This window comes from Cyanistes caeruleus, chromosome 6 (assembly GCF_971803275.1).
Source record: "Cyanistes caeruleus chromosome 6, bCyaCae1.hap1.1, whole genome shotgun sequence".
Taxonomy (NCBI): Eukaryota; Metazoa; Chordata; class Aves; order Passeriformes; family Paridae; genus Cyanistes; species Cyanistes caeruleus.
The window spans coordinates 20364629-20390260 of record NC_141706.1 but is presented as its reverse complement, the minus strand read 5'-3'; the positions used below and the strand labels follow the sequence as shown (position 1 = coordinate 20390260).

Here is a 25632-nt window from a genome sequence, read left to right as displayed (position 1 = left end):
AAAGTGCTGGTCACAAAACATACTTTGTGACCAAAATACACTAGTGCTGCACCATATACTTCCATGGCCTTCTAACAGCATTAGTGGAATGATAAAAGTATGTGTAAAACAAGCAGCTTAGATGTTCCCTGGTTTTGTTTTTTTTTTCTTCTTTTGGGGAATTTTTTTGAGGTGGTGATCAATATTAGAAACCAAAGTCCCTTTTTGCAGAGGTGTGCTGTAGATCTTTATTGAAATCTAGTAATTTTTAAGAACAAAAGGTGGAAGAAGATTTGATTCCTACAGTTCATACTTCTAGTCTGTTGTGAGGTGACAATACATTAGCCTTCAAGCTGTTGCTGTCAGATGGTAGTTTGAGAGCCCGGTCCCTGCTTTGCTTGTGCAGTGCCTTATTCTTCCCTGTGGTGTGGCTGTCACATCTTTTCATGTAGAAATGCTCCAGACAGATGCAAGATGTTGTCTGATCCATACAGATCCCTGTGCTAAGTAGTAATCTGGAAGTAACCTTGGTGAAAAGTGAGAAGCTTTGCTGGAAAATTTTCCCTGTGATGCTGTTGCTACGGCAACTGTGTCTATTGTGTGTGTGCTCAGCCGAGTCTGGCTCCTGGATACTGCAGTGTGGAAAAGCATTGCCTTTGAAAGTGCCTCCCTTCCTCCATTTCTGGTGGGTTTGTCAGCAGCAAAGGCTGGTTCCCTTATCAAACTCATCTTTCCTATTTTGCTTTTAGTTTTGCTACTAGTTTAGACATGATGCCTAATAGGACAGAACTGTGCTGAAAATGGAAGGGCTGCTGATGCCTGGCTGCAGCTCAGGCTCTCTGTTGCTCTGTGGTGAAAATCCAGGATGAGCTGCAGAGGCAAGGGAGCAGCACAGCAACAGGGCAGGGTATGTCCCCTTTCTTGCTCTGCAGAGGGAGAAGAGCCTTTTGTCTGTGACAGTGAGGTGGCAGTCGTGAGCAGTGGAAGAGGACTGGGAAAGATGTGCGCTGCACAGTGAAGGAGTGGAGAGGAGCACACAAGGGATGCCAGAAAGGTGGGCTGAAATGACCATTCATCAGCAGGAGTCCTAATTTGTATTCATTGGGCAGTGAGCTGGCTGTTCCTGATTAATAATCATAAAATGTCAGCATTTTCTTAAACCAAAATAGTAATAATAACAATAATAATATCCTTGTCTGCTTGATGGTGCAATTTTCTGCTACTTTGAGAGGGTGATGGAGTAGGGGTGTCCATCAACCAGAATCACCTTCTGCAATTTCACCCAGATAAATATTTTTTCTTTCTATATATAAATATATATATATTACTCATATGTATTCTGTAGAACCTTTAGGTGTGTGTACAGTCCTGGCAGTGTTTTAGTGGCAGATGATTGAATGGTACCAATATAGTGCCTTGAAGAGGCTTGAGAAGCAAAAAAAAAGCCCAGTTGATGTGGAAGTGAAATGGGAAATAATTTTCTGTAATTAATCTAAAATTTATTAGGCTGATGAAATGGATGTCATATTCAGCATTCCCTTCCCTCTGCTGCATTACCTTCCTGTGAGAATGTGCAGATGCAGTAACTGGATGTCCCTCTCACCATGGATAACAAACACCTCGTGCTTTGGAAGTGAGAGTCCTATGCCTCAGTTTGATGAAAGCTTTCACCCTCCTCCCAGTGCTCTGTAGTTCACAAGGGCTTTAAAAATTCTTTATGAATCAAGAGAGCCCTAGTTTTTGCTGTTGGCTACTGGTTTAGTATTGCTGAATCCTAGAATAGCACTCTGTATATTTTTATCTGAGGTTATCTGAGTGAGAGAATGAAGGTGATGTGAGGAGATGCAAGTGACATGCCAAACAATGAAGTTGTGCTTGGCCAGCATCTGAATGGAAGCCAGAGAAATATTTTTAATGGATTGCCTAGCTACTAATTTTCTCCCCCTCCAAACGAGTCTTTTGTTATCAAAGTATATTTTTAGTCTTTTTTTCTGTCTGGTCAACATTTCATTCATGTTTGAGTTGAATAGATTGTTCCTTCAGTTTTCAGAAGACTGATGCCTGTAGAGATGGAAACAATTTTCTTAATTGCTGAGGCTGAGGTGAATGTTACTGCCCTTCATCCTGACCTGAAAGAACCTTTTTTCTTCAGGCAGTCTCATGAACAATTTAGCTTTTGATGTTTGTTACCTTCCTTTTAGTCAAGATGGAGCCTGCATAAAAAAAGCATGTGAAAAATCGTTCTTTTAAAAATTATTTTAAGAAGCAAAATTTTTGCACTCTGTAGATCATAGTCCTGTACTGAAATTATTCTTTTAAAAAGTGCAGCATAATTTAGAGCTTGTTCTTATTTATGTTTGTTTTAAAATTAGCAGTGCCTTCTGTTCTCAGGAAGGTCGAAAATAGAAACTCATTTTCTAAGTATGGGCTTATATATGTTCCTAATAATGATAAATTTAGGGTTATGCTAAATATGTTCCTCTGTATGGGTAAATTAGCAGTAGTAGTCTGTTCTCTCTTGTGTACAAGGTTGGTTGGTCTTTGGTGAGGAATTGAGGGTAGTAAAAATGATGAAACTGTATATGGGAATTTTTCAAAAGCCTGATAATTTCCCAAGGCAGGATGGTAAAAGAGAGACTTTGCAGTCCCCTTTACTTTCAGTCCCTGTTCCCTTTCTGTTTTAGGAGATTGTTTTACCCTGGCAGACTACAGAGTAAAGTCCACCAGGAAAATCTGCAGAATATTTTACTGCCTTGTTTTTAGTTACAAGTGATCTGAAACATCTTCATACAATCTGCTTATCTATTAGCTCTTTTTCCCCAATAACTTAACTGGGTTGTTCTGTTACTTGTGGGTGAATGTAGGATGTCCTTTATGTGGACACAGAAAGAAAAGAAGGTAAGGAGACTGCAAAGGTGAAAAGAGAGGATGAATAGGAAAAGAAGAAGCAGTCCAGGAAAGGAAGTGTGTATGACATTTGCAGATGGTTTGCTTCACCTCACACAAGTGATGTGAAGAATTCAGCAATGAATGAATGGCCAGGATCATCCGACATGTATGACAAATGATGCTCAGCAGTTGAATTACAGAATGTTTTGATCCTCTGAGCTCAGGAATGGATTGCTTCCATCTCCAGCAGTAGTCCTGTGAAACACTCTGAGCAACTGGAAAGGTGCAAGACCTTGCAAAAAAAAGTTTTTCAGGCATTTAGTAAGAAAAATGGTTGCATGCTGTGTGCAACTATGACAGAGGTGTAAAGATGCAAAGAGACACGAAATGTAACAGAAATTCCCGCACAGGTAAAAAGTCTTTTCTTGGATAATATAACACTTGAATTAAAACTAAGCTAATTAATCCAAATATTTTTCAGGTTGTGTGATTCTAAAGGTATTATGGCTAGCAAAACTCTTCCCTTATCCAGTAAGTACCACAGTGTTTCAGCACTGGGTTGGGAAAGCAAGTTGCTTAAAACTGCCATTCCAGGTTTTTTTTTTGCCAAGTAGCTGGGAATGAGGAGCTGCTTTGTACTTTGGAACACCTCAGATGTTTTTAAGGTGAAATCTGTTACAGAAGATGATAACCCAATATACTGAAATAGTCAGAAAAGAATTTACTGGTCTTTTTTTTCTGTCTGCAGTGGTTAAATGTGTTTTGAGTAATTGGAAGTGAGGACTTCAGTTGCCATTGTTATTTGAAATGGTAATAGCAGGGCAGCTGTGCTGTGCAGAGACCACCTCCATTACGAGAATGCAGCTTATATTTAGTGTGGATATGGGAGAGACTGGGCAAAGAAGTAAATGTTTAACCCCATATGCGTCAGTGGACTCGGAACATGAGCTCCAGCTCTCAAGTGTTCTGCGCCCAGGAATGGTGTGTTGGCCAGCATGCTCAAGTCAGAATGGCAAAATCTTTGGTTACTGCCAGACACTCCTGATATTTGCCAATGTCTAAACATTACGTATGGGCAGGAGAACACACAGTTTGCCTCCTGCACAGCATATTTGAGCAGTTATTCTTAACCTTCTGCACATGATGACCTTCCTTGTGAGAGTAAATCGCTTCTGAAGTTGATTGACTGAGAACTCAGGGCAGATGAGGGTGGATTTTTGTGTTATGCAGTACTGCTTCAGTTTAATCAGGTTCAAGAGTATCCAGGAAGGGGTTTCCTTTTATTGTTATTCTTGGCTGGGCTGCATATTTTGCTTTAGGTCAAATGAGTTCACCAAATGTCTGGAAGGTTCTGAAATAGAGAGAATTGCTGCCTCTTGATTTCCAGCTAAACAGTGATGCCACTTGGAATTACAAATGCACAAGAGGTGGGTGTGTTTTGTAATTAGTGGTGAAGTCTGGTGGGCTGTTGACTTTAATATAACCTGCAGTACTTTTCATCGGTTGCAAAAATGCTGCTACTTTAATAAAAGATATTAAGATTCTATTCTTGAAGGTTTCTATATTTTGTATTTTGTCAAGTGGCATATAATACCGTATCAGATGAAGCTAGAATTTTAAAACCACATATTATTTATTACTAAAATTTTATAAATTGAAAGAAAAGCAGGTATTGGGAAGGGATTTCTGATGAGTATATTTCACAATGACTCTCTATTAAGGAATGTGTTCCTGTCTTCTGGATTTATTTTAAAGCATCGATTCCTTTTTATAATGAGAATATAGTACTGCTCATGACGTGTTATTTGAAAAATAGTCTTGTCTGTCGTGATGATTCCTGTGCACTGTTACAGAGCCACCCTGTGAGAGCAACAGGAGAAATATGATTTAACAGTAGGAGGATAGAAGCCTGACTTCTGTGCATGTGGGAATGTTGTAATCCTTCTGAGCAGCAGGAAGCCACTGACAATATCTCGACCCTCCTAACCTTGATTAGGTTAGCCAACTCCCTTCTAGTGTGTATTGAAGAACAAAATTCTCTCCTTTAAGCCATGATGCAACAAAATATTTCAGTATGAAACCTTACAGAAAAGGCTGTGATTGCAATATCTGCATCTGGGGTTCAATTTATTCAGGAAGACTCAAGTAGGTTCTTATGAGTGATAGGGGCATTTTATATCAAAAAACTGCATTACTCTTTCTAAGTCATTATCAAGTTGGGAAGAAGAGGTTTTAAGGGGTATCCAACAGGTGGGAAATCCTTCCCACTCTCCTGAATTAAAACATAAGGCACTGGCTGCAGCCTGGCTTGTGAGCTACCACAGCACAGAATGACCAGCTCCAACTAAGACAGATAGGAAAAGGTACTGAGGGTGAGTTTGCTCTCAGACTAATACAAGAGGCTGTGCACTGTCAATACTGAAACATCTTAAATACATCTATTGGCAAAACCCTGTGAAGGCAAATTCTGTGTTAGTAGAGTTTTCTATTTTGCATTTGGGGGAAAAAAGCAGGACTATCATAAAGAGATGAGATTCTCTTAGTACCAGAAGTTTTTTAGCCTCTAGAGGTAGAATTTTAAAAATCAAGGCTGAAACTTTTTTTTCCGAGTTTAAGGAGAGAAGGCCCCAGTGCTATATATGTTGTTGATGTTAATAATTTTTTCCCAGAATGCCAGGTAAGTTTCAGAAGACTGGTTGGAAGACAATGCCCTGCCAGTATTTTAAAGGACTGAACAAAATGACTCAAATAATTTTAGGCCTGTCAGCCTGGTATTTGCCTTGGCTAAGTAATGGTGTGCCTGACATGAATTTGGATCAATAAAAGTTTAAAGGATGATGATGTAGTTTCTTGCAAGTGAGTATGTGACTATGGAAAATATATCTTGTCAGTTGAATGTGATACCTATTTTTTGTGATATAAAAGCTTGATAAATGCGTCAATGTCAAATGCAGGTGTAATACACTTGGATTTCTCTCAGTTGCCTGGATAGTGTATGGCATACTATCAGGAAATTAAAAAGATATACAATTACAATAACAAAAAAAAAAAGAAATGGAAAAGCCCTAAAAAATTATAAATTGGCTCTGAGAGATCCTAGAAATATCACTGCAAATTGAAGTCTTTATCAAATATGTGTTTCTTGTGGAATCACTGTATTAAAAAATTACCTGGACTGCTTGTATGCTTAGGACTAAACTAATCTAATTTCTTGCTTTTTGTGTTGCAGTTACACATTGAATGGCTAGTTCTGGTGAATTGTCCACAGTGATGATACATGGTTCCCCTGAGTGGTTCCCATTGGTTTAGAATCTTTCTGTATATATGAACAGTCTAAATTATTCTTTTTGGTATCCAGAAAGATTTATTATGCTGTACCCTGACCACGGTAAATTTTGTCTGTCTCAGTCTTGATCATTTATCAAGCTTTATGAACTTCTTCTGGAGTTTTGATTCAAGAACTCTAAATGAATTCATGTTGCAGAACCTTCACTATCCATCCTGTTCCCTTTGTAGGAAATGAAGTAAGAGAAGCAAGGAAGGGGGTCAACAGAACTATTACTTTGAACTTCCGAACTATTTAGGAGCCTGGTTGACAGAGTCCCTTGTGAGGCAATCCTGAAGGGCAAGGAAGTCAGAAAGGCTAGACATTTTTCAGTAAGGAAATTCTCAGGGCACAGGATCAGGATGTCCTTATGTGCTGGAAGAAGAGCTGGTGCAAGAAGACCAGTCTGGCTGAACAGGGAACTTTGGCTGGAACTCAGAGGGGAAAAAAAGGGAGGGTTTATCACCTTTGGAAGACTGGGTAGGCAGCTCAGGAGGACTACAGGGATGCCATGAGGTCATGCAGGGAGAAAACTGGATGGGCTAAAGGCCAACTAGAACTCAATCTGGCTATGGCTATAAAAGACAGTAAAAGTCTTTATATAAATACATAAACAATAAAAGGAAGGCTGAGGAGAATCTCCAGCCTTTATCTGGTGTGGGGGGGATTATGGTGAAAGTGGATGAGGAAAAGGCTGAGCTGTGTATTGCCTTCTCTGTCACAGTCTTTAATAGTAAGGCCAGTTTTATTCTGAGTACTAAGTCCCTGACCTGAAAGACAGGAATGGGGAGCAGAATGAAGCCCCCATAATCCAAGGGAAAATGGTTATTGAGCACTAAGACACAAGTTTTCAGACCAGAGGGGTCAACCTGAGGGTACTTAGGGAGCTGATGAAAATGCTCACCGAGCCACTTTCCATCATTTATCAGCAGTACTGGTGCACTGGAGAGGTTGGCAAATACACTGAGCTCCAAGAGTGGCCAGAAGGAGGATCTGGGGAACTACAGGCCTGTCAGCCTGACCTTGGTGCCCAGGAAGGTCATGGAGCAGATTGTCCTGAGTGCCATCATGGTGCACATGCAGGACAACCAGGGCATCAGACTGGGGTTCGTTCATGAAAGGGTGGGCCTACTTGATCTACTTGATCTCCTCTGACAGGGTGATCTGCTTGGTGGATGAGGAAGAGGCTGTAGATGTTGTCTACCAGGACTTCAGTAAAGCTGTTAACACCATTTCTCACAGTGTTCTCCTGAAGAAATTGGCAGGCCATGGCTTGGACAGATGCACTCTCTGGTGGGTGAAAAACTGGCTGGATGGTCAGGCCCAGAGAGTGGTGGGAAAACGAAGTCCAGCAGGTATCTGGTCACAAGTGATGTTCCCCAGGGCTTAGTGTTGGGCCCAGTCCTGTTCTGTCACTGTTGGACATGATGTAGAAGTGTGGGTTCACAGCACACACCATGAGTTGCTAGGAAAAGGGGCCTTTATTCTCCAAACTTTTCAGCTTTTATAGGGTTTTGCGTTACAGGGTTAACATGAATTGGGTAAGGGAACACCACCTCTTGTCCTATTGGTGGGACAAGAGAAAAACACGCTATCTACAATTATGCAGCACTGTTTTGAGAAAGAAAGATGATTTACAAATGTTGTCCGTGAGTACGAGATATCCCAAGAAACTTTCCCTTGGGAACAGATCTGCCACTGACAGCCTGCAATCCCTCAGGCTCAGAGAAAATCAGGTCCACACTGTTCGGTATCTTTATTGATGTTCTCAAACATCTTTTTGAATCTAAATGATTCTATGATTCTATAATTCAGCTTTTTAATAAAAATGCCTTTTTATCAGCTGTGTAGAGTCACTTCAGACATGTTTTTTTCCCTAATCCTTTGCGTCTAGCATCAGGGCTCAGTCTATTTGAGTCTTTTCAAATGGTAATCTTATTTATTCAGAAGTACTTTCTTATTAATTTTTGCATTGGACTCTTAGCAAGTTTACATTTTATTTATTTCCAACAAGCTTGCTTTAAGGAGCTGTGCTGTTAGTATGTGCTACAGAAACAGAGAATCCAACATGGAAGAGCAAAGTTGTGTGATACCCTAAAGACATAAGCACCGTTTATTTGAAGAGGTAAGGGAGAGGACAGTCAGCAAAATTCATGGCTTGGCATTTTTGTACAAGGATATAGAAGTTTTATGCCTGCAGCTCTTCTGGAAAGTAAATGAACCAAGAAAATTCTGTCCTCAAGTTGAGGCAGTTGGTGTATGAAAAATGTTTTGGTTTTTTATCTCTGTTATTTATTTTGTCATATTTTAGGAGAACTTCTTAATGTGCTGGTGTTTTTTTGGCTACCAGTGAATTTGATAACATTTTTATTGCATGTTTGTGGGGGAGGGAGAGGTCAGTGAGTGTCATGCTGGAAATCAGGCAGATTTCTTGAACAGCTACTAGTTATCTTGAATAATATTTCCCAAAGGCGTTGGGTCCAGTAAGGGATGTTTCTAATGATATTACACAGTAGTAGTACTGTACTTTAAATAACCTGCTCATTTATTTCAAATAACATAAAATGTTTTAGAAATTAAGTGGAGTTTTTTATTTCCTTCAGTGACTCTGTACTTGTGTACTGCCAGTTTACACAAGCAGCGCTAAAGACTAAGGTCAGCAGGGCTAGCATGGAAATGAAAGCTCAATCCAATTTTGCTTGAGACCTTCCTTGAACATTTAGTAATTTCCCTGAAAATTAGTCTTCCCACATCCCAGGGCTGGAAGTTGAACTGAGATGTTTAAAATTCTATCATAAATTTGGATTTGATGCTGGAAGAAGTAAAAAAGCCTCTGCACTATAAAATAGGGGTAATATTCCATAATGACATCATCAGTGGTATTATTTTGATAATACAGCCAGGAGTTTTGGGTGCAGTTTTTTATGAAGGATAGCATGGGTAAAAAAAGCATGTGAAAGAAGAAAATACTCTAAGGATGTTGAAAACCCCCACACGGTAGAAAAGAAGGGTTATGGAGGATGAGCAAAGTCATACCTGACAATGGTGGGGCCAGTTCCCTCTGGCCCTAATTAAGTGGCTGCTGTCCGGCCACAGCCACACTACAGCACTTGCCCCCTTTAAAGGAGTATTTTAAGGACACTGTCTGCCTATTCACAGCATCCTGTTAGAATACCCTGACAGTTCTTTGAGGGTATGAACTTCATAATAAGTGCTAGTTTTCTTTTGAGTTCTAAAAAAATGTTGGGCTTTGTGCTATTGTGTAATCCTGCAGGCTGTGTGTCAAGTTCACTGCAGTGTGTTTGTTGTGGGAAAGAATTGTAGCGACACATCTTGCAGTAAGAGCACAGTTAGGGGAGAGCTGGGCTCCTGAGAGAGATCAGGGCCCATGATATGTGTGTTTGATTGCTCTCTGATTCTCCCCAGATGCACTGAATATTCCAGAAGATATTCCAAATGCATTCAGAATGGTGGACTGTTTTGCCACAAGGAAAGAGATGTGAAACCCAGATTCTGTTGAAAAACTTAAAACTGCAGTTATACATGCACAAAAGGATGTGGTTGTTTAAGTGGAATTCAGTGTTTTGTTGCCAAATAATAGCATGCTGTCATGACTTTTATTCTAAGCCCATAAAATGATTGGTAATGATATATACTTTGACAGAATGTTTGTCTGTAATCATTATTTAACAGAACCATGTCATTAATTTTAGTTAATTTTAGAGTACCAGAAATTAGCACATTTAGATAGACAATGATGACATTTATATGTGATAGTGAACTTCTGTCTTTTTGCTGTTTTCATGTACAATAGAAAGAAAAGACAGATACCAAGTAGTTTTTTTGCATGCTGCAAGCCACAATTCTTGACCTGAAAACATCAGAACAATCTGATCATAAGGATGAGTGTGTTGATGGTACACACAAATCAGTGTAAAAGGAGGTTTTGAAACTTTGTGTTTCTGTGGCCTTGGTTTCTTTAATTCCTTATGTCAAAATGGTGTTTGTGGCCTCAAATAAAGAGCAAACTAGTTACAGTCCCCAAAGCAAACCTGAACAGATTGTATGGTATTCATCTCAGTGCCTCTCATTCAGCTTATGAGACAGTGACACTGAGACTGCAAGGAGCTGGGAATTGTGCATGAAACAATCCAAATCAAAGTAATTTTGAGGCAAATGGTGAAGAAGTTCCCTTGGGTAAAATTGTGCATTTTCTGAAGACCCCATTCCTGTAGCTTATATCTGGATGTCTGTAATGTTAGTGAGGATTTTGGTCTTGTGGGATTTGCAGTGTGCAGTCATAGGTTTAGGAGTACGTACACATTAACAGGGTTGCTGTGGTGAATGGGTTCTTTATCAGTCAGAAGGGATACTTCAGTCCTAATTTTCACAATATATTGAAGACTGAATAGAGAGCTCATTACAGGACACAAAGTGAAATTGAATGACCATGACTTGGTTGATTTTAAAAATGATGAAAGGACAGACAAAAATTGTTTTGTGGCTGAGGTCTTGATTACAAAAATGGAAAATTTTGATGGACCAGTGAGGCTGAGAGATATAAAAGTGGAAGAGCTTTATTTTCCTGGAATGAAAGTTGCTAATGCTTTCTGAACCCCAAGGAAGGAAGAGAACTGCCCAAAGAAGGGTACAAGAACTAACTGGAAAATTTTGAGGCAAAAGAGAAAAGCCTGCTGACCTTGCTGACTTGTACAGATTTTTATCACACTTGTTTTGGTTGCATTCTTGTCATTTGACTAAAACCTAATACCACTGAGTGTTCTTACTGAGACCTCAGCATTTGTTGTGTTTTTCTGGAGTCATCTAAAGATGATGTTTTTTTTCATATGTGAACACAGATCTTACTCTGTGTTGATGTCCTGAGTCTTTCCATCCTCAGTTTAAGGCAAACAGTCCATATTTAATTTTTCTAGTGTGACCTCCCTCCAAGTAGACTTAGGAGGTGCACATGAGTTGTTGTGATGTAAACCTTCCATGAAAATTTTGTCTGCTTTAACAACTACCTTTTCTTTCCTTGTTTTATTTTCATCTCCCATACCTGGTCCCTAATGACAGGGTTTTGGAGATGTGGTGTTTCCTCTCTGGTACTAAAGGATTAGTTGGTTTTTGGTACGTGGTCTTAATTTCATCTGTCTGGGGGGGTTTTGTGCATGTGGGATTTTTTTGTTTGGTTTGGTTTTTGTTTTGTTTTTTTGTTTGGTTTTGTTTGGTTTTTTTGTTTTTTGTTTTTGTTTTGCATTGTAATTAACAAATGCTTGTGTCTTGGGCAATCGCTTGAGACCCAAGGTGCACCAACTGAATCACAGAAGTGCAGCTGCACCCTGTTAGCCACAAGAAGGCATTCCAGCGTGGTGCTCAGTCAGAGAGCAGAGCAATTTCTCGTGTGTGGTTAGTGTCGCAGAGAGGGAAGGTGTGCAGAGACATAGACATACATCATGTATGGCATGGAGGGTGTGAAGGCAAGCTCTTGGTGTTGGCCAGCTGGCTTTTTGGTGACTTAAAGGCAATTGGCAGGGCAGGGCATTGAGTGATGAAAGATGGGACTCCGGAAACAATGGGTGGAGAAGCAAGGGAAATGCTGCATGGAGGAAAAGTCTTGTGCGTCTTGTGCTACAAGTGACGCAGGCTTGGAATTACTTTCAGGCAGGGAGGGCATAGATCATAACTCTGGAAGCTACAGAGAGCTCTAAAATCTTCCTTTGGAAGCTTACTGCATCCTGTCAGTGTCTTAACGTTTGCTCTCTTCCTCCATGCTTCCAAAGGTCCGCTTATGTGGCACATTAGCTTTTGATCAGGTGTGCTTTGAGAAGAAATGTTTTCTTCCAGACCTTACTATGTGCATTCAATTTAAATTCTATTATGAATTTTCTTATTGTAGGGAAAAGAAAAACTACATGCAGACTAAAAAGCGAATCACACAACTACAAAAAAAAAAAAATCTGCATTAAGTAGAAAATAAGATTATTTGATGAAAAATGGAAAATATCCTGTGAGATACATGACACTAGCCCTCTTACTTTTCACCTGGTGCAGCCAACAGCTAGGAACATGTTCTGCATTAAACTGAACTTGGTCTTGTGCTCGCCAAGGAATGTGACTAGGTTAGCAAGCTGCTTTCTTATCAATCAGAAGTCAAATGATCCAGAAGAGGAACAGAGAGTTCCTAGTAAAGGATCATTGGAAGCAGGACAGCTTTGCTAATTAGATTCCTTTTACTTTATTTTTACACATCAGTAGAATTCTGCATACAAATGTAGTTGCACTGAGTGTGTCAAACAGTACAAATTGTTGTTACGATACATTAATCAAGGACGTGGAAGAACAGCGCTGGGAGAGAAGATTCCCCTGTCTTACGTAAGCTTTGATCTGCAGTCTCTCGGTCACCTCGTCTCCTTCCATTAGGACTTCTGATCTCAGAAGGAGTAAAATTTGCCATCTTCTGGCCCTGGCAATTTCCTTACAGTGAAATTTGTCAGAAGACATGAGATACCATGGCTAAAGTGCTGGATAAAAGTACTTATGTGCCCTCCCTTTCATAGGTTTTCTTCCCCTTGCTCTCTCTTCCTGAAAAAGAGCTTTGGTACAATGAGGAAGACAGAAACTAGAATCTGTGTGCAACTTAAACATCGTATCTTCATTCGTCCCTAAAAATCTTCTTTGTACATCATGCTCTTATCTCTAAAGTGATGGAAGCCTCCACAGCCTTTGATGTTTTGGGAAATAATTGCACTAAAGGGAATTAACATGCATTTATACGGTGGTGAAACAAAAATAAATGGCATTGAGGTCTTTTTGTTGTTTTAGCTTAACACCTTGATGTTTGGATGCTTGTGATTTTTCATACTGCAATCCCTCTTGTGAGTCCAGCTCCCTGTGCCTCTTCCTTGCACCCTCTCCTGTACTGTCCCTTTCCCTCTGCTGCAGTGGGAGGTTGACTTTGCCTGCAGTTCTGATTCCATTTCTTCCTGGTGGGTTGCACAACAGATCCTCAGTAAAAGCCCTGGGGTTACAGAAAGAAAAGAAAGAATGGCCTTGTGGTTATGGTATTAGCCTGAAACTTGGATTTTTATACACTTTGTCAGACTTATTTTGTTATAGTACTTGGAAGTCCCTTAGGGGATGGTTGGCAAAAGGTTTTTTTGTCTCTTAATTACCTTTTGAAATCCAAGGGAGACTGTATGTCTGAATATCCACAGGAGTCTTGTCCTGGATGTGTGTGTTTGCTGTCTGCAAAGGTGAGATCTCTATCCTAGATAGAAAAAGTGGTACTCTGTCTGAACTTCTGAACTTTCTTCCCTGATAAATATCTTGTTTAGTAGATAACCTTCTCTTCCTAAAATACTTATTACTAATATACTATATACTAATATATATATATATACACAGGTATATATGGAAAAGTTTATCTAATATGTAAACATTACTTCTTCATATAGTGCTTTTTTTCGTGTATGGTAGAAAAATATTTTAATCCTAACTGAGATATTTTCTCTATTTTGTGTAACCCATTTATTTTACATTCAGACAATTAATTTTTTGTTAGGACTAGCATATATGTAGGCCACAGAAAGGTGTTGGTGTTTTGCCCAGAGTTTGTGGTTGCTGTGCTAAGGTGTTTCCTCACCATCTTTGCAGCTTATGTCTATGATTATGCTATTTATCATACTATTTATGATTAATAAAATGCTGGTCCCTTGGCTGCTTACACCACACGTGTTAAATCTAGATGGATGGATGGATCTGAACCACAGCCACTGCCAGGTAGAAAACAGCTTGCTAGCGCACAACTTAAGGGAAGAAACAAACAATTTATGTATGGTTGAAAGAGCACAGATAATAAGGCAAATAAGTTCTGGGTGAAATGGTCCCTAAGCATTCTTTGCCTGCCTTACAGACATTTGTCACGTTTTTTGAGATCATTTCTATAGAGATCACAATATCCTTCACAACTCTTCTCAAATTTCTCTCCAAACTGAGAACTGTAGTGTGAATTGTTTACTGTATAGGGGGCTGTGTTTCTTAAGCTCACAGAATGCTTTGCTCAGTAACAGTCTCTCTGATTTGTCATAAAGATTTTCTTTTCAATTAAAACATAATGTAAAATTATTGCCCAATTAGAAAACATTATTTTGTGTTTATAAGCATCCCTGAATGTACATACCCACTGGAAGCATGCAGATGTCTGTTGGAATTTAATTTCTCTGCAGCATATTGGGGGTGGGGACAGAAGAGAAGTAGCCAGAAAATTATAGTTGCTGCAGTAAATACCAGGCTTCTCCCAGTGACCTGTACTGACTGCAGAGCTTATTACATCTAATGTAAGCATAAAACATCTGTTCAGCAATGCTGTTCTCTGGCTGGTCTGTATTTGTACCAGCAAATCAATCATTCTTGGCTGAGTGTTGTTTGTTGTGGGGAGTCCTGGAGAAAAGAGGGTGCCACATTTAAAATTTATCATAAGAAGGATGTTGTGAAATACCTGCAAGGCTTCAATGTACATTAAACAGTGGCAACCTTGCTTCACCTCTGTGATGTGGTTCCTCCTGAGCTCCAGAGGCATAGGTGTGCAGGCCAGGAGGAATCCTGTGGGTGGATGGTATAGCCTGTAGCAAGGAGCATAGATGATGGACAAGGTGTTCCAAGAAGCTAAATTTGGAGTTCTCTAAGGTTGTTGTTTTTATCTGGGGGTTCCTATAAAGTCAGCCTGTGTTGTCAGGTGGTGACACCCTGCGATAAGGCAGAGGTGTGGTGAACCTTGTGCTCTAAATCTGATCTAAATTCTACTTTGGAGCACAGAACTCCTGCTGGTACATGGTGTGTGCTGTCCTTGCTCTGAGCTGTTGAGGGTGAATCCAGGGCACTGCCTTCTGCAGCTTCTGATTTTGCTTGGTTTCAGCTGTTGTTAGCAAAGCTGGCACTTCACCTCACTGGGGCTTTTACTTGCTGAGAAGAGGTGTTTTTGTGCTTTGTATCCCATGAGCCCCAGAGCTGCAGCATATTGGCCATCAGTGGCTGCCTTGGGGGCAGCTCCCCAGCACCGGCCAGTCTATATAACACAGCAGTTCCTGGCCTGGCTTGACTGATTCCCTCACAGCCTGATAGCTGGCTAGTGGGAGGCTCTGAATGGTGCCCAGAGTAACAGCTACATGTGCAAAGCTGTTTGAGATCACCAGCGTTCTTTTATCTGGCTTGCAGGCTCTGTACCTGCTGCTATTGGGTGTAGCAAAAAAATGCTTCTTTGTCAGGAGAGGTTTTTTACAATCTAAATAACACCTTGATTGAGTGGGGCTTTTTTTTTTTTTTTTTTTTTTTCCTCTTTTTTTTTTTAATGTAGTGTTTCTGGAGTGGGTCCCGGCAGTGTCAGCCACCAGCCTGAGCAGTTCTTTTGTGCCGATGCTTTTGAATCTCTGCCTGTGTCAGTGTATTTCCTAGGGAATTAGCCAAGATTATTCACACCTCAGATAAAATTTATTTATTCTATTAGCAGCAACTTCAGTATATCCAATTTTCAGCACTTTGTGAAGATAAGAATTCTGCTTTTTTGCTGGAAAGCCTTTGCATGTGTTTCCATGTGTGGATCTTGTTTCCATGGTATCAGCTTATGAGCCTGAGAAGCACAGGTGGGAGCATTAGCCAGTAAATAGGCATTAGGAGCCAGCCCTGCTGCTTTGTAGGGCTTGGTCTTGTGGTGAGGATAGTGATGTGGGATATGGCAGTGATTTATGTGTTTGAATGGTTGGGACTTGGAGCTTTTCCTGTCTGCAGTATTATGGAATAAAAGACTCAGTGCAGTCCTGATAGTGCTCTTAAAAAGGCATTGCTTTTCCTGCTTCTTTGTCTTGATTGTTCTGAAGATGAGGACATACTGGAATGCGGTGTGACTTGAATTTTTTTTCCTGCCTTCTTTTCCCAAATGCTTTAATGTGTTGTCTAAGCAGCTTTATTCTAGACTCTTTTTCTTCTTCCTTGCCATTGTTGTGTTGGGATGGCTTTGCACACATGTTTTCATGTAGCAGTTGTGACACTGGTAAAATGTAAATAGTAGTGATTGTGGTGTTCACTTATAATACGAGAGCTCAAGCTACCCAGTGTGTCAGTTTTGGGTGTCTCTTCACCAGTAAATGCTGAAGCCCAGTGAGCTGGGCACAAGGCCTGTTTTATTAACTTCTATGGGTTTATGTTCTGCAGATATGGAGGTGATTATAGCTGTTTCTCTGGCTGTAAAAGTTAAATTGTTATGTGTGCACAGAACCATATAAACTTTTGATGGCATGAACTTATATTTTTTAATATAATTGAGCATATACTCCTGCATTATATTTTTGCCATTGCAAATATACTTTAAGAAGAATGTGCTTATTAATTTTCTCCAGCTCAGTAGTAGGTATAACGGGCGAGTAGTTTCAAGACAGTGAACTGGCTACAGGATTTTGAGGGGATTTGTTTTATTTAAATTAAAAGCTTGAGGACATTCAGCAGAGTAATCTTGTGTGAAGACTGTTACCTCAGACAATTATGCTGGCAGTGACCTTGCAAAAGAAATTCTGTGGGAAAGACAAGCCCTTGCAGTAAGGACAGGGGACTGCTCTTGGTGCCCATGTTACCACCGCTGGTGGACAACTTACAAAAACTCAGTACACTAAAGCAACTTAAACATCAGACATGTTCACAGCAGCTACAAAGATGGGTGAAAAATATGTGAACTGTAAGTTTGCTTTGAAAAGAAATATGTAATTGATTTCCATTATTAATGGGCTAACAGAAGGTTTGAGTCGTAAGGTAGTTGTTCTCCATTCCAGGCAAATGACCATAGGGATCATATCATGTCAGGTTTAGCACACTGAGCCTGTAGGCTTTGAGCAGTTCCTCAGGGGTCAGCTGGAAAAAAAGTATAGATAAGAGATACAGAGATCCTCATCACCCTTTTGATTCCCAGCTGTGTCTGCATTAATCTGTGTTTGCTGTGTGCCTCTTGTTGGATCCAGTGGCTGTTGTCAAAGGTGTGATGTTTTTGCAGAATTGTGGCCAGTCCATGAAATGCATGTCTGTATTTTGAAAGGCAAATAGCTCTTTATTAAAAAAAACAAACAAACATGCACCCCTGGCACCTAAGCCCTTAAGTGAGGCTACAAATGAAATTCCATTTAAGAGTGAGAACACTTCAACCTTAATTTTGCATCCTACAAAGTGTAGTTGTTTGTTTCAGGTTAATTTTTAATTTCCTGTCATAATTGTGACTGTCTTCCTAATGGTAAGCAGGTTCTGATTTAGTCATTCATATTTCTTTTTCAGATCGCATGTGGCTCAGAGCATAATCTGGCAATAGTTGGTAAGTAGCTTTATTTTATAACAAATCCTCTCATAATTTTTTCATTTTTAGTAGCACAAGATGAAAGAAAAACGTGTACATCAAACACATTGAATGATTATGGGCATTGTGTGCAGCTGAAAGGAGGAAAGTAACATATAGATGTAGAGGAAAGAAGATAAACTGGTGACAGTAAGTGGTGGTGATGAAATTGTGGCCTTGTAGGCCAGCCCCTGTAAGGAGAGAGGGGTTGGTGGATATAACAAGAGAATACATTTGCAAAGTGCTACAGCCTGTTTTAGATTGGAGCCATTGCAACAATCCAGGCTGCAGATTCAGAATAACATCTAAGCTTGACGCTGGTCAAAATCTTTGTTTAACAAGGTGGAAATTATTAACATGGAAATTATTGCTGAAAAAAGTTCTGGGTCTTTTGTTGTTCGAAGCTTGGAAAAGCTTCAAAATGTCAGTCAGTGGTAGACAGGTTCTTTAGTGCATTTTAGCATAATGCAGCTGTTGTAATAATGATGGAAGTACTAGGAAGCTAATGTCGGTGGAGAAATTGAATTTTGTGTACTAATTCCAGGAACAATCAGATTCTTGCTTTCATGTGATGAGTTGATAACTGAAGTTTGATACATGATTGCTATTATATATAATTACTTGTTTAGGAACATTTTTAGCTGTAGATTTTTGAGTGCTTTATAAAGGAGGCCAGCATAATTATCCCCATTAATAGACAGCGCAAGACAGATGAAGAAAGGAATTCTGTGCTAATGAGAGCTGGAAATGAAACAGCTCTCCATCCACATAGATGGTTTTGGTTGCCATGACTGATGCATTGAGGTGTCAAGTAACGAATTTCCTTAGTTTTCTTAAGTGGGATTTGACAGAGATAGAGAAAAGCAGCTATTTGGTATTCAACCTTTTTCCATGCTCTAATTTTTTAGGTTTTGTGAAGTGGCCACAAAGGTGGCATTTTCTGTATTTCCATATCTGCTGTAGTATATTTTCTAATTATCCTTCTCCAGTTAAACCTTGTAGTGAACTTGTTAAGTTCTATTAAATTTGTGGCTGGATTTAAGAAAATATTTTTCCTTTTTGCCTTCTCCATACTTGTTCAGCATCACATGTCTGTATTAATTGTCAGGCTGGTGCTTCTGAATGTCGACTGAAGAGCAATCTTGTTTCTTGCTGAATTGATGAAGTAAAAATGTACTGCTGGCAGATTCCTTCAGTGTGCATGAAAGCAAAGCACTGAGTTTGAACAACCTTCTCTCTGCTTATGTCCTTTTAAGCTTTCTGCCTTCTAGGCAGAAATCTCTGGGAAAAAATGGGTTGGGGAAAGAAATTCTAGAAGAAAGTTAGAATAAACTAAGAGCTTTGCATATGTAAAGAACACCATATGCCTATCTAAGCTGCGTGCTACGCTCATTGAATTCAATGGGGAAATTATCAGTGCTGGAAGCCAGTCAATTTTATTTTAAGGACAACAGAAATGTGATGTGGCAAATTTTTTGAACTAAAGAACTATGATGCAATTTTCCCTGAATTGAATTTTGCATATGCTTTTAAAAGGTTGACTTTTTAGAACATTCTGTGGTAGGATTTCTTTGATCACTGGCCACTCTTGATTCAAAACTGTCAGCTGTTATAGTCCTTAAAAGATACCACACGGATTTCCATGAATGTCTACTTGATTGTACAATTTTCTAATAACTTACCATTCAAACAGAGTTCATTTATAACAACTGTACCAACCATGTCTTTTTTAATTAGTAAATGCTTGAGTGATTTAGTTTTAAACTGAAATAATTCAAGTTCAGTATGACAAGTAAACCAAAAAGCCTTTAACAGTATAATAGTCAAGTCAGTATTTCTGGTTGTATATACAAATGTGCTTGTGCTTTGTTTGCTGCATCATCTTTTAAATAGAAACATTTTTAGGATGGAGAGGCTGGATTTACGATTCATTTCACAAATGCTGAAGTAGTGTTCCAATCATCTTGCTGGTGATATAAGCTGTTTGATTAGTAAGGCTAGCAAGCAGTTAGGTTTTTTCATGTTACTTTATATAGTCTGCATCCATTTGTATGGTTCAGTTATTTGAATTCTCTTTTCTTGGTTTCTTCTACTGAAGTCAGTGCAAAATTTGTCTCTTCACTGTGATAGCACTTACTCCTTTTTCTGTGGCTATATTGGTAGTATTTTAGTTTTCATCGTGGGGTAAATGTTTGATATAAAGGAGAACGAGATGTGTGTTGTCTTGAAATGTACCTGCTTTTCTAAACTTAATGAGTTAAAAGTTGCCGTTAGTACGCAAAAAGTGTAAACATCTTCGCTCATAGCCCTTGGTGAAAACACATTTTTATCTTCATTTGAGGTTGTACTGTGATACTAATTCTAAAATTTATAAGTCTTGTAGTATTTTTTTATGTTGGTATGTATTTTCATTTAAGAATGAAAGTCCTTGCCTGGTAAGAAAAGACCTTGCACTTTTCACCTTAATCAAGGATTAATCATCTTAGGAGCCAGCCTATTTTTGTACTGAAAGAAATGGGTAGTTATTTAACAAATGTTGTATAACATATCTGAAAAATACCTTGCTATACTGAAAACAGTGTGTGTACTTACTGAGCACCACAAAGGTGGCTTTTCTACCTGAATGTTATAGCTGCAATATTAGTGCTGAACTTTGTGATACCAAAACAGGGTCTTTGAATGACTGAAATACATAACAGGAACTAAATCACTGTGACAATGCTGGACTTTTTCCAGGTTTGGGAGTCTATAGTGTTTTCAATACTGAAAAGGTAAGATTTGATTCTTACCCTAAAAAGCCTGTGTTTAAAAACAGTATTTACGGAGAAGGCTCTTATCAGTTTCCTACCCACTCTCCTGTAAGACTTTGATGCTCCTTTTTTGTAAAAGAAAATAGTTATCTTTTAAGAGAACATGTAGCTCATGCAATGCTGCTACTTAAATAATCAAGCAATATAAACTGTGCAGAGGTAGAGATGCTATTAAATGCAGCAATGCCCTGACTGTGCTGCAGCCACAGGGCACAGGACAGAATGCCGTGAAGACCCTCCAAATGCAAATGTCTTATTTTAGTAAAAATTAAACCATGGGATTTTCTTCAAGCCTCCTGGAGATAGTTAAAAAAAAACCCCAGAAATCATTACAAGGATCACAGTTCTATAGTCTGTCTCCCCAAAGCCTTGGTAATGCATTATATCCCTTTTTTGGTCTTGCTTTTAGTAATTTTCTCAACCCCTATAAATTAATGAAAATCCTTTAAACAAAAGATACTGGAGGATATTTAGGGAGAAGTGCTTGTTTTAAAAGCTAATTAGTTTCTGTTGAAGTCCAACTTTAAAAGAGCCTTCAAAGAGAAATTTGTTTGTTTGGAAGAGGAAAGATGTAGATCTTTCAAGCTGATATTTTCTGGTGTGGTGTTTTGAAGGGGATAAGTGTTGGGACATGTGGCTACTTCAGATAGTGCAAAAAGCCTTTTCTTGCACTTTCATAGTCAGGACAGTGAATTCTGACTTTTTTTGCTCATTTTCTTGCATGGAGGATTTAAAACGTCCTTCAGTGAGACAGTCCCCAAATTCTGACTTGGACACTGCTATGTAGTGACCCACACCACAGAGGTACTGTCAGTGCAGGTGGTGGTGGTGCAGTGGTGCTCACAAAGAGAAATTGGGCTTTGTGATTAATGTCATCGTTACTCGCTTGACACTTGTCTCTGTCTCGTTTGTCTTTTTCCCTTTTCAGGTTACTTACTCAGCACTGCTTTCCCCCCCATGATTAATGGTAGTGGAGAGGGCACCATGTAATTAATGTTAAAACAATAAAAAATGAACCCCAAAGGCCCGTGCTGGCCACCCAACCATAAGTGTGCTTTGCACATGGAAGTACAAGTGGCATATGAGGAGACAAGAAGGTTCTGGCTGGTCACACTGAGTTTCAGTGTGTTAAGTGCAACAGAATTGTCAAGAAACGTTTTTAAAATCACTCTTAGCTTTTTGCTAAATCACAGGTCCTTCCAGAAGAGAGTTAGTTTTGTCTCCCATTGCCTTTTTTGTTTTGTGTGTATTAGAACAAATTCTGGATTTTGTCTTCCGTGGTTCGTGTGCAATCACAGCTGTAACTATCACAACACGGGCATTCACATCCTGCTGAAGCTGCAGTTGGAGAGTAAAAACCAATACTAAATTTAATTGAAGAATAATCTTTGTACAAGAAATTAGGATAAAACATCCTTCCACTCAAATGGTAGCTCATGCCTCCAGTGGTCTGAATTAAGTATGCAGTAGTGTTAAAGGGGCAGTAAAAGCTGTTATTCAATACTCTGTTAAGATTTTCTTTTTATATTCCTGTTCTGGAAGAACATAGCAATTATGAGCTGAAAAACAAATATGATCAAAGCTTAGGTAGGTGGTGATATACATCCTAAAATGGTGGTGGTGTTAATGCCATCTCAAACACTTTGGTTCCATATTTTTTAATAAGGAAACTGAAGGGTTCCTATGTGTGAGCCACTACCTCTTAATTAGCAGAGTTCCATACTGCTAGTAAAGTTCCACGATTCCAACTGAATTATTGTATAAAGCATCAGTTGAGGAAGGGCTGTAACAGATTATGAAAGATCTGTTCTCTGGCAGAGTGAGCACCAATGGGGAGAGCAGGCTGTGCAGGCTGATGGACGGATCCCTGCGTTATGCTGACAGTATTATTTAGATGTCCACAGCTGCCCTATGAAGCAGCAGATAGAGTCATGTGTCTGACATTCGGTCCCAGGGGACTCAGCAGTCTGTCATGAGGAGAAAAATCATAAATTCTCTCTGTTGCTGTAGTGTTTGGAGGAATCTTCAGAGTTCACAGTGGAGGGCACTGGTGTTCAGCAAGGAACCTGAGTCTGCTAGTCTGTTGCTTTATTTATTATGCATGAAAAATCCCAGTGCAGCCAGGGACTGTATTGTAAAGGTTTCCTGGCAGAGCAGCATGGAGTCATGTTGCAGCATGCTGTCTCTTTGCATTGCAGCACTAATCACATTCTCTGCTTATTAAAGGGCACCTGGCAGGACTTCGAGTAACCATCACTGTTGTCATTTTCATGCGGGTTATATGTTGACCTTCTAAATTTATTCTCTGGCAGAGCCATTTCGTGTGTCATTTAGCTCTTAATGTGGCTTTGACTGTTAAAACAGCTCTTCAAAATACAAGCCCCTTTGGTTATATTTGTTGGGAAAAAGCAGCCTCATACATATATCAGATCACCTGTCTGAGTGCTTTGGACATAGCTGGATATAGATTTGACATCACAGTTTTCCTGTCATGGTTCGATACAGTGAGTTGTTCAAATATCTTTTCACTTCGTGTTTCTTTTCTATATACTGTTGGTGCTCCAGGAAAACTAATTGTTCCTCTGGTAACATGGAAACTGAAATTGAATTTCAAATTTCAGAAGTCTGATTATTTTGTTATTTTCAGCAGGTTATACTCCCAAAATCTCTTCCTCTGATCCTCTGATCTCTTATTGTTTCTTTTCCAAGTGCTAATGCAAAGCCAAGTTGCAAATTATCTCATGTATTAGTGGATGTAAGGTGATGAGAAGAGAAATGAGGAAATGCTAATTTGAGCATTTGGTAAAGCCTTCTGATGGGGCTAAAAATGGCTTTGTATCAACTGCGTTGTCTGAAGTCAGTGGCTGCTGGCTATAGGAAAGAATGGATGTTTTGCAGTGAAAATCTAAGTAGATGCACAAGAGAAAATGGGATTGCATTGACTTCCTAAAAAGAAAATCTAGAGTTTAAGATAAGATCTGACTGAACTGCATCTTCTGTTACTGAAATGAAGTCCTGGTTTTACAGCTACCTTCTCTTGTAGGCTTTGTCACTGTATTGGTGCATATTTTGGGTGACTTAACTCTCTGAAATGCTGTGTTCAGCTTCTTCTTTTCTCTGTGCAGCTTGTCAATTTAGATTGTGAAATCTTTGGAATGAAAACTACCCCTTAGTGGATTTTACAAATGCCTAGAGTAGAAGGACCTGACAATTTTTTGGTTTTTTTTTTTTTTTTTTTTTTAGTATTGCATTGGAACTAATAATAGTTGCAATCACTTCCCCTCAGGCAATTTTAAAATATAATTAGTCTTGGTGTATGTGTCTCTATCTTAATTTATATAATTTAGCGTATAAACAGGTAATAATGCAGTGCTTGTCATACTGTTTGCAGTGTAGTTTCCTGCTGTTACCAGATGCAGAGCTGCTTAGGCAGGCCCTGATGATTAAAGCTGCTACTTTCTTTCTATACAAAAAGCTCATGGTTCTTGTAAAATTTTTCCCTGAACTTTACATATCGCTGTGGTGTCAGCTTAGAGTTTGTCTAGAGTTGAGCTCCAGTGTGCTGTCAGTGTGTTTCCTGCGAGTCACCGCATCACATCCACAGTGGTGCATCTGCTGCGTCAAGAACCCTCCCAAAGATGGGGAAGAGGCAAGTGAGCAATATTAACCTCTGGTGACAGCTAAGCCCATCCAGCTGGAGCTGTGAGTGGCAGCTAGAAGAGATAATTGTCATGGGAAGACCACAAACAACTAGCAAATGCTACCAAGCAATTTTTGCTTGAAGCTGAATGAGTAGGGAGCCCTTCCTTGCACGTATTTGTGGAAAGGAAAAGTCCTTCCACCTGGTTTTAGAAAATCACAGAGGATGAGAACACTCTTTTAAGAGCGGGAGCTGCAGTACAGGTGCCTGCTGTCCTTTGGCAGAAGGTTCACTGTATGGATACTGAGTATTTAGAAAACAAATTAGACTTTATCATATTTGTTTACCCGCAGGCTCTAAGCGGAGCAATTACTTTGAAGTACAAGAAAAATACATCCCATGTATTATAAGGCATATTTATCTGAATTTTCAAGGAAGCAAACAAGAATCACAAAAATAGGTACCCTGGGTCACCAGAGGGAGAGTAAGTGTTTGGTGGCTATAAAATGAAATAAAAGGAAGCACAAATGTCTGGCTTCAGGGAGTCATCTAGAGCATTTGGGAGAGACACTCACCCAGGTAAAAGCACAAGGCCAGCAATGCAGCTCAAAGTGCTTGGAATTGCAGCAAATTAAGGCTTTGGTGCCCTTCTGCTGAGCAGCTCTGTAGTGACCTGTGTTGGTAATTCTGGTTTCTGTACATGCAGCCTCAACACTTTACCTTCTAAGTGTATCACTGAGGAGGAATTTTGCAGCTAAATGGCTGGCTGGTGGGAGAGCAAGGTTGTTTATATTTAGAAAGCTGGTGTGAGGAGTGTCCTGACTGTGCTGTGAGATCTGTGGCTCTCCAGGAAGGAATATCTTGCTACCTTGTGTTGACACCCCCATGTCTTTGTGTAGTCACTATCCAGATCTTTCATGGAGCATTAAGAAATTTTCTCTCAGCACACGGGTAGATATTTGTGACCAGCTTAGTTTGTTGTATGCTCTGAGTGAATAATCTTTGAAGCTTTTACCTTTTGATATTTTTTATGTGTGTGTGTGTTTTAGTAGCACCATCTTACATACTCTTGATAGCTTTCTGCATAATGAAAAGATTGAAGTAGGGATTTTCAGACATTGGCTTGAGTGTGAGTTGGGTTTTTTTTCACAAATGCACATTTAAAAGTCATCTTTGCTGCCCAGTTTTTGGATTTTAAGCACGTTTTGGTCATATCGTTCTAATGTTATCTTTCAGTTATGAAGGTCAGGAAAATCTTTCATGAACCAAAGCTGAAGGCAGGGATGCTGACAGTGACATGAGTCTGAGAGATGATGTTGTAAGGATATATGGGAAACATTGCCAGGCTGGCGGTGAAACAGGGACACTTCTGGGCCAACACTGCTCTGTTTAGCTGTAACTGCGTAGGACTAAATGAACACATCAAAGCAGGCTTCCTGAAGCTTTTGTAATCCAAGGTGGGGAGGGGAATTGTTTCTATACCTTTCCATAAGAACAGATTCTCTTTTCCCACTTTAGGATTTAGGACTTGGACTTTGAAGGTGGTTGAAATTGCAGTGGAGAAAATCTTGAGGTATTATCTGGCAGGCAAGATTATTTTACTTCTATTAATAAAGAA

At 39.5% G+C, this 25632-nt stretch overlaps 1 protein-coding gene across 15 annotated transcripts in view; it reads left to right on the top strand.

Annotated features, from left to right (window-relative positions):
- SERGEF (secretion regulating guanine nucleotide exchange factor) overlaps positions 1–25632 on the top strand; it is a 142194-nt gene that overhangs the window by 61825 nt on the left and 54737 nt on the right. For all 15 annotated transcript variants that reach the window (XR_015288619.1, XR_015288622.1, XR_015288620.1 and 12 more), the window contains one exon: positions 17507–17543. Coding sequence is in view for 12 of the 15 variants with exons in the window: in XM_086895352.1 (XP_086751478.1) it covers positions 17507–17543 (37 nt within the window). In the remaining 3 variants the exon portion in view is untranslated. The remainder of the gene's footprint in view (positions 1–17506; positions 17544–25632) is intronic.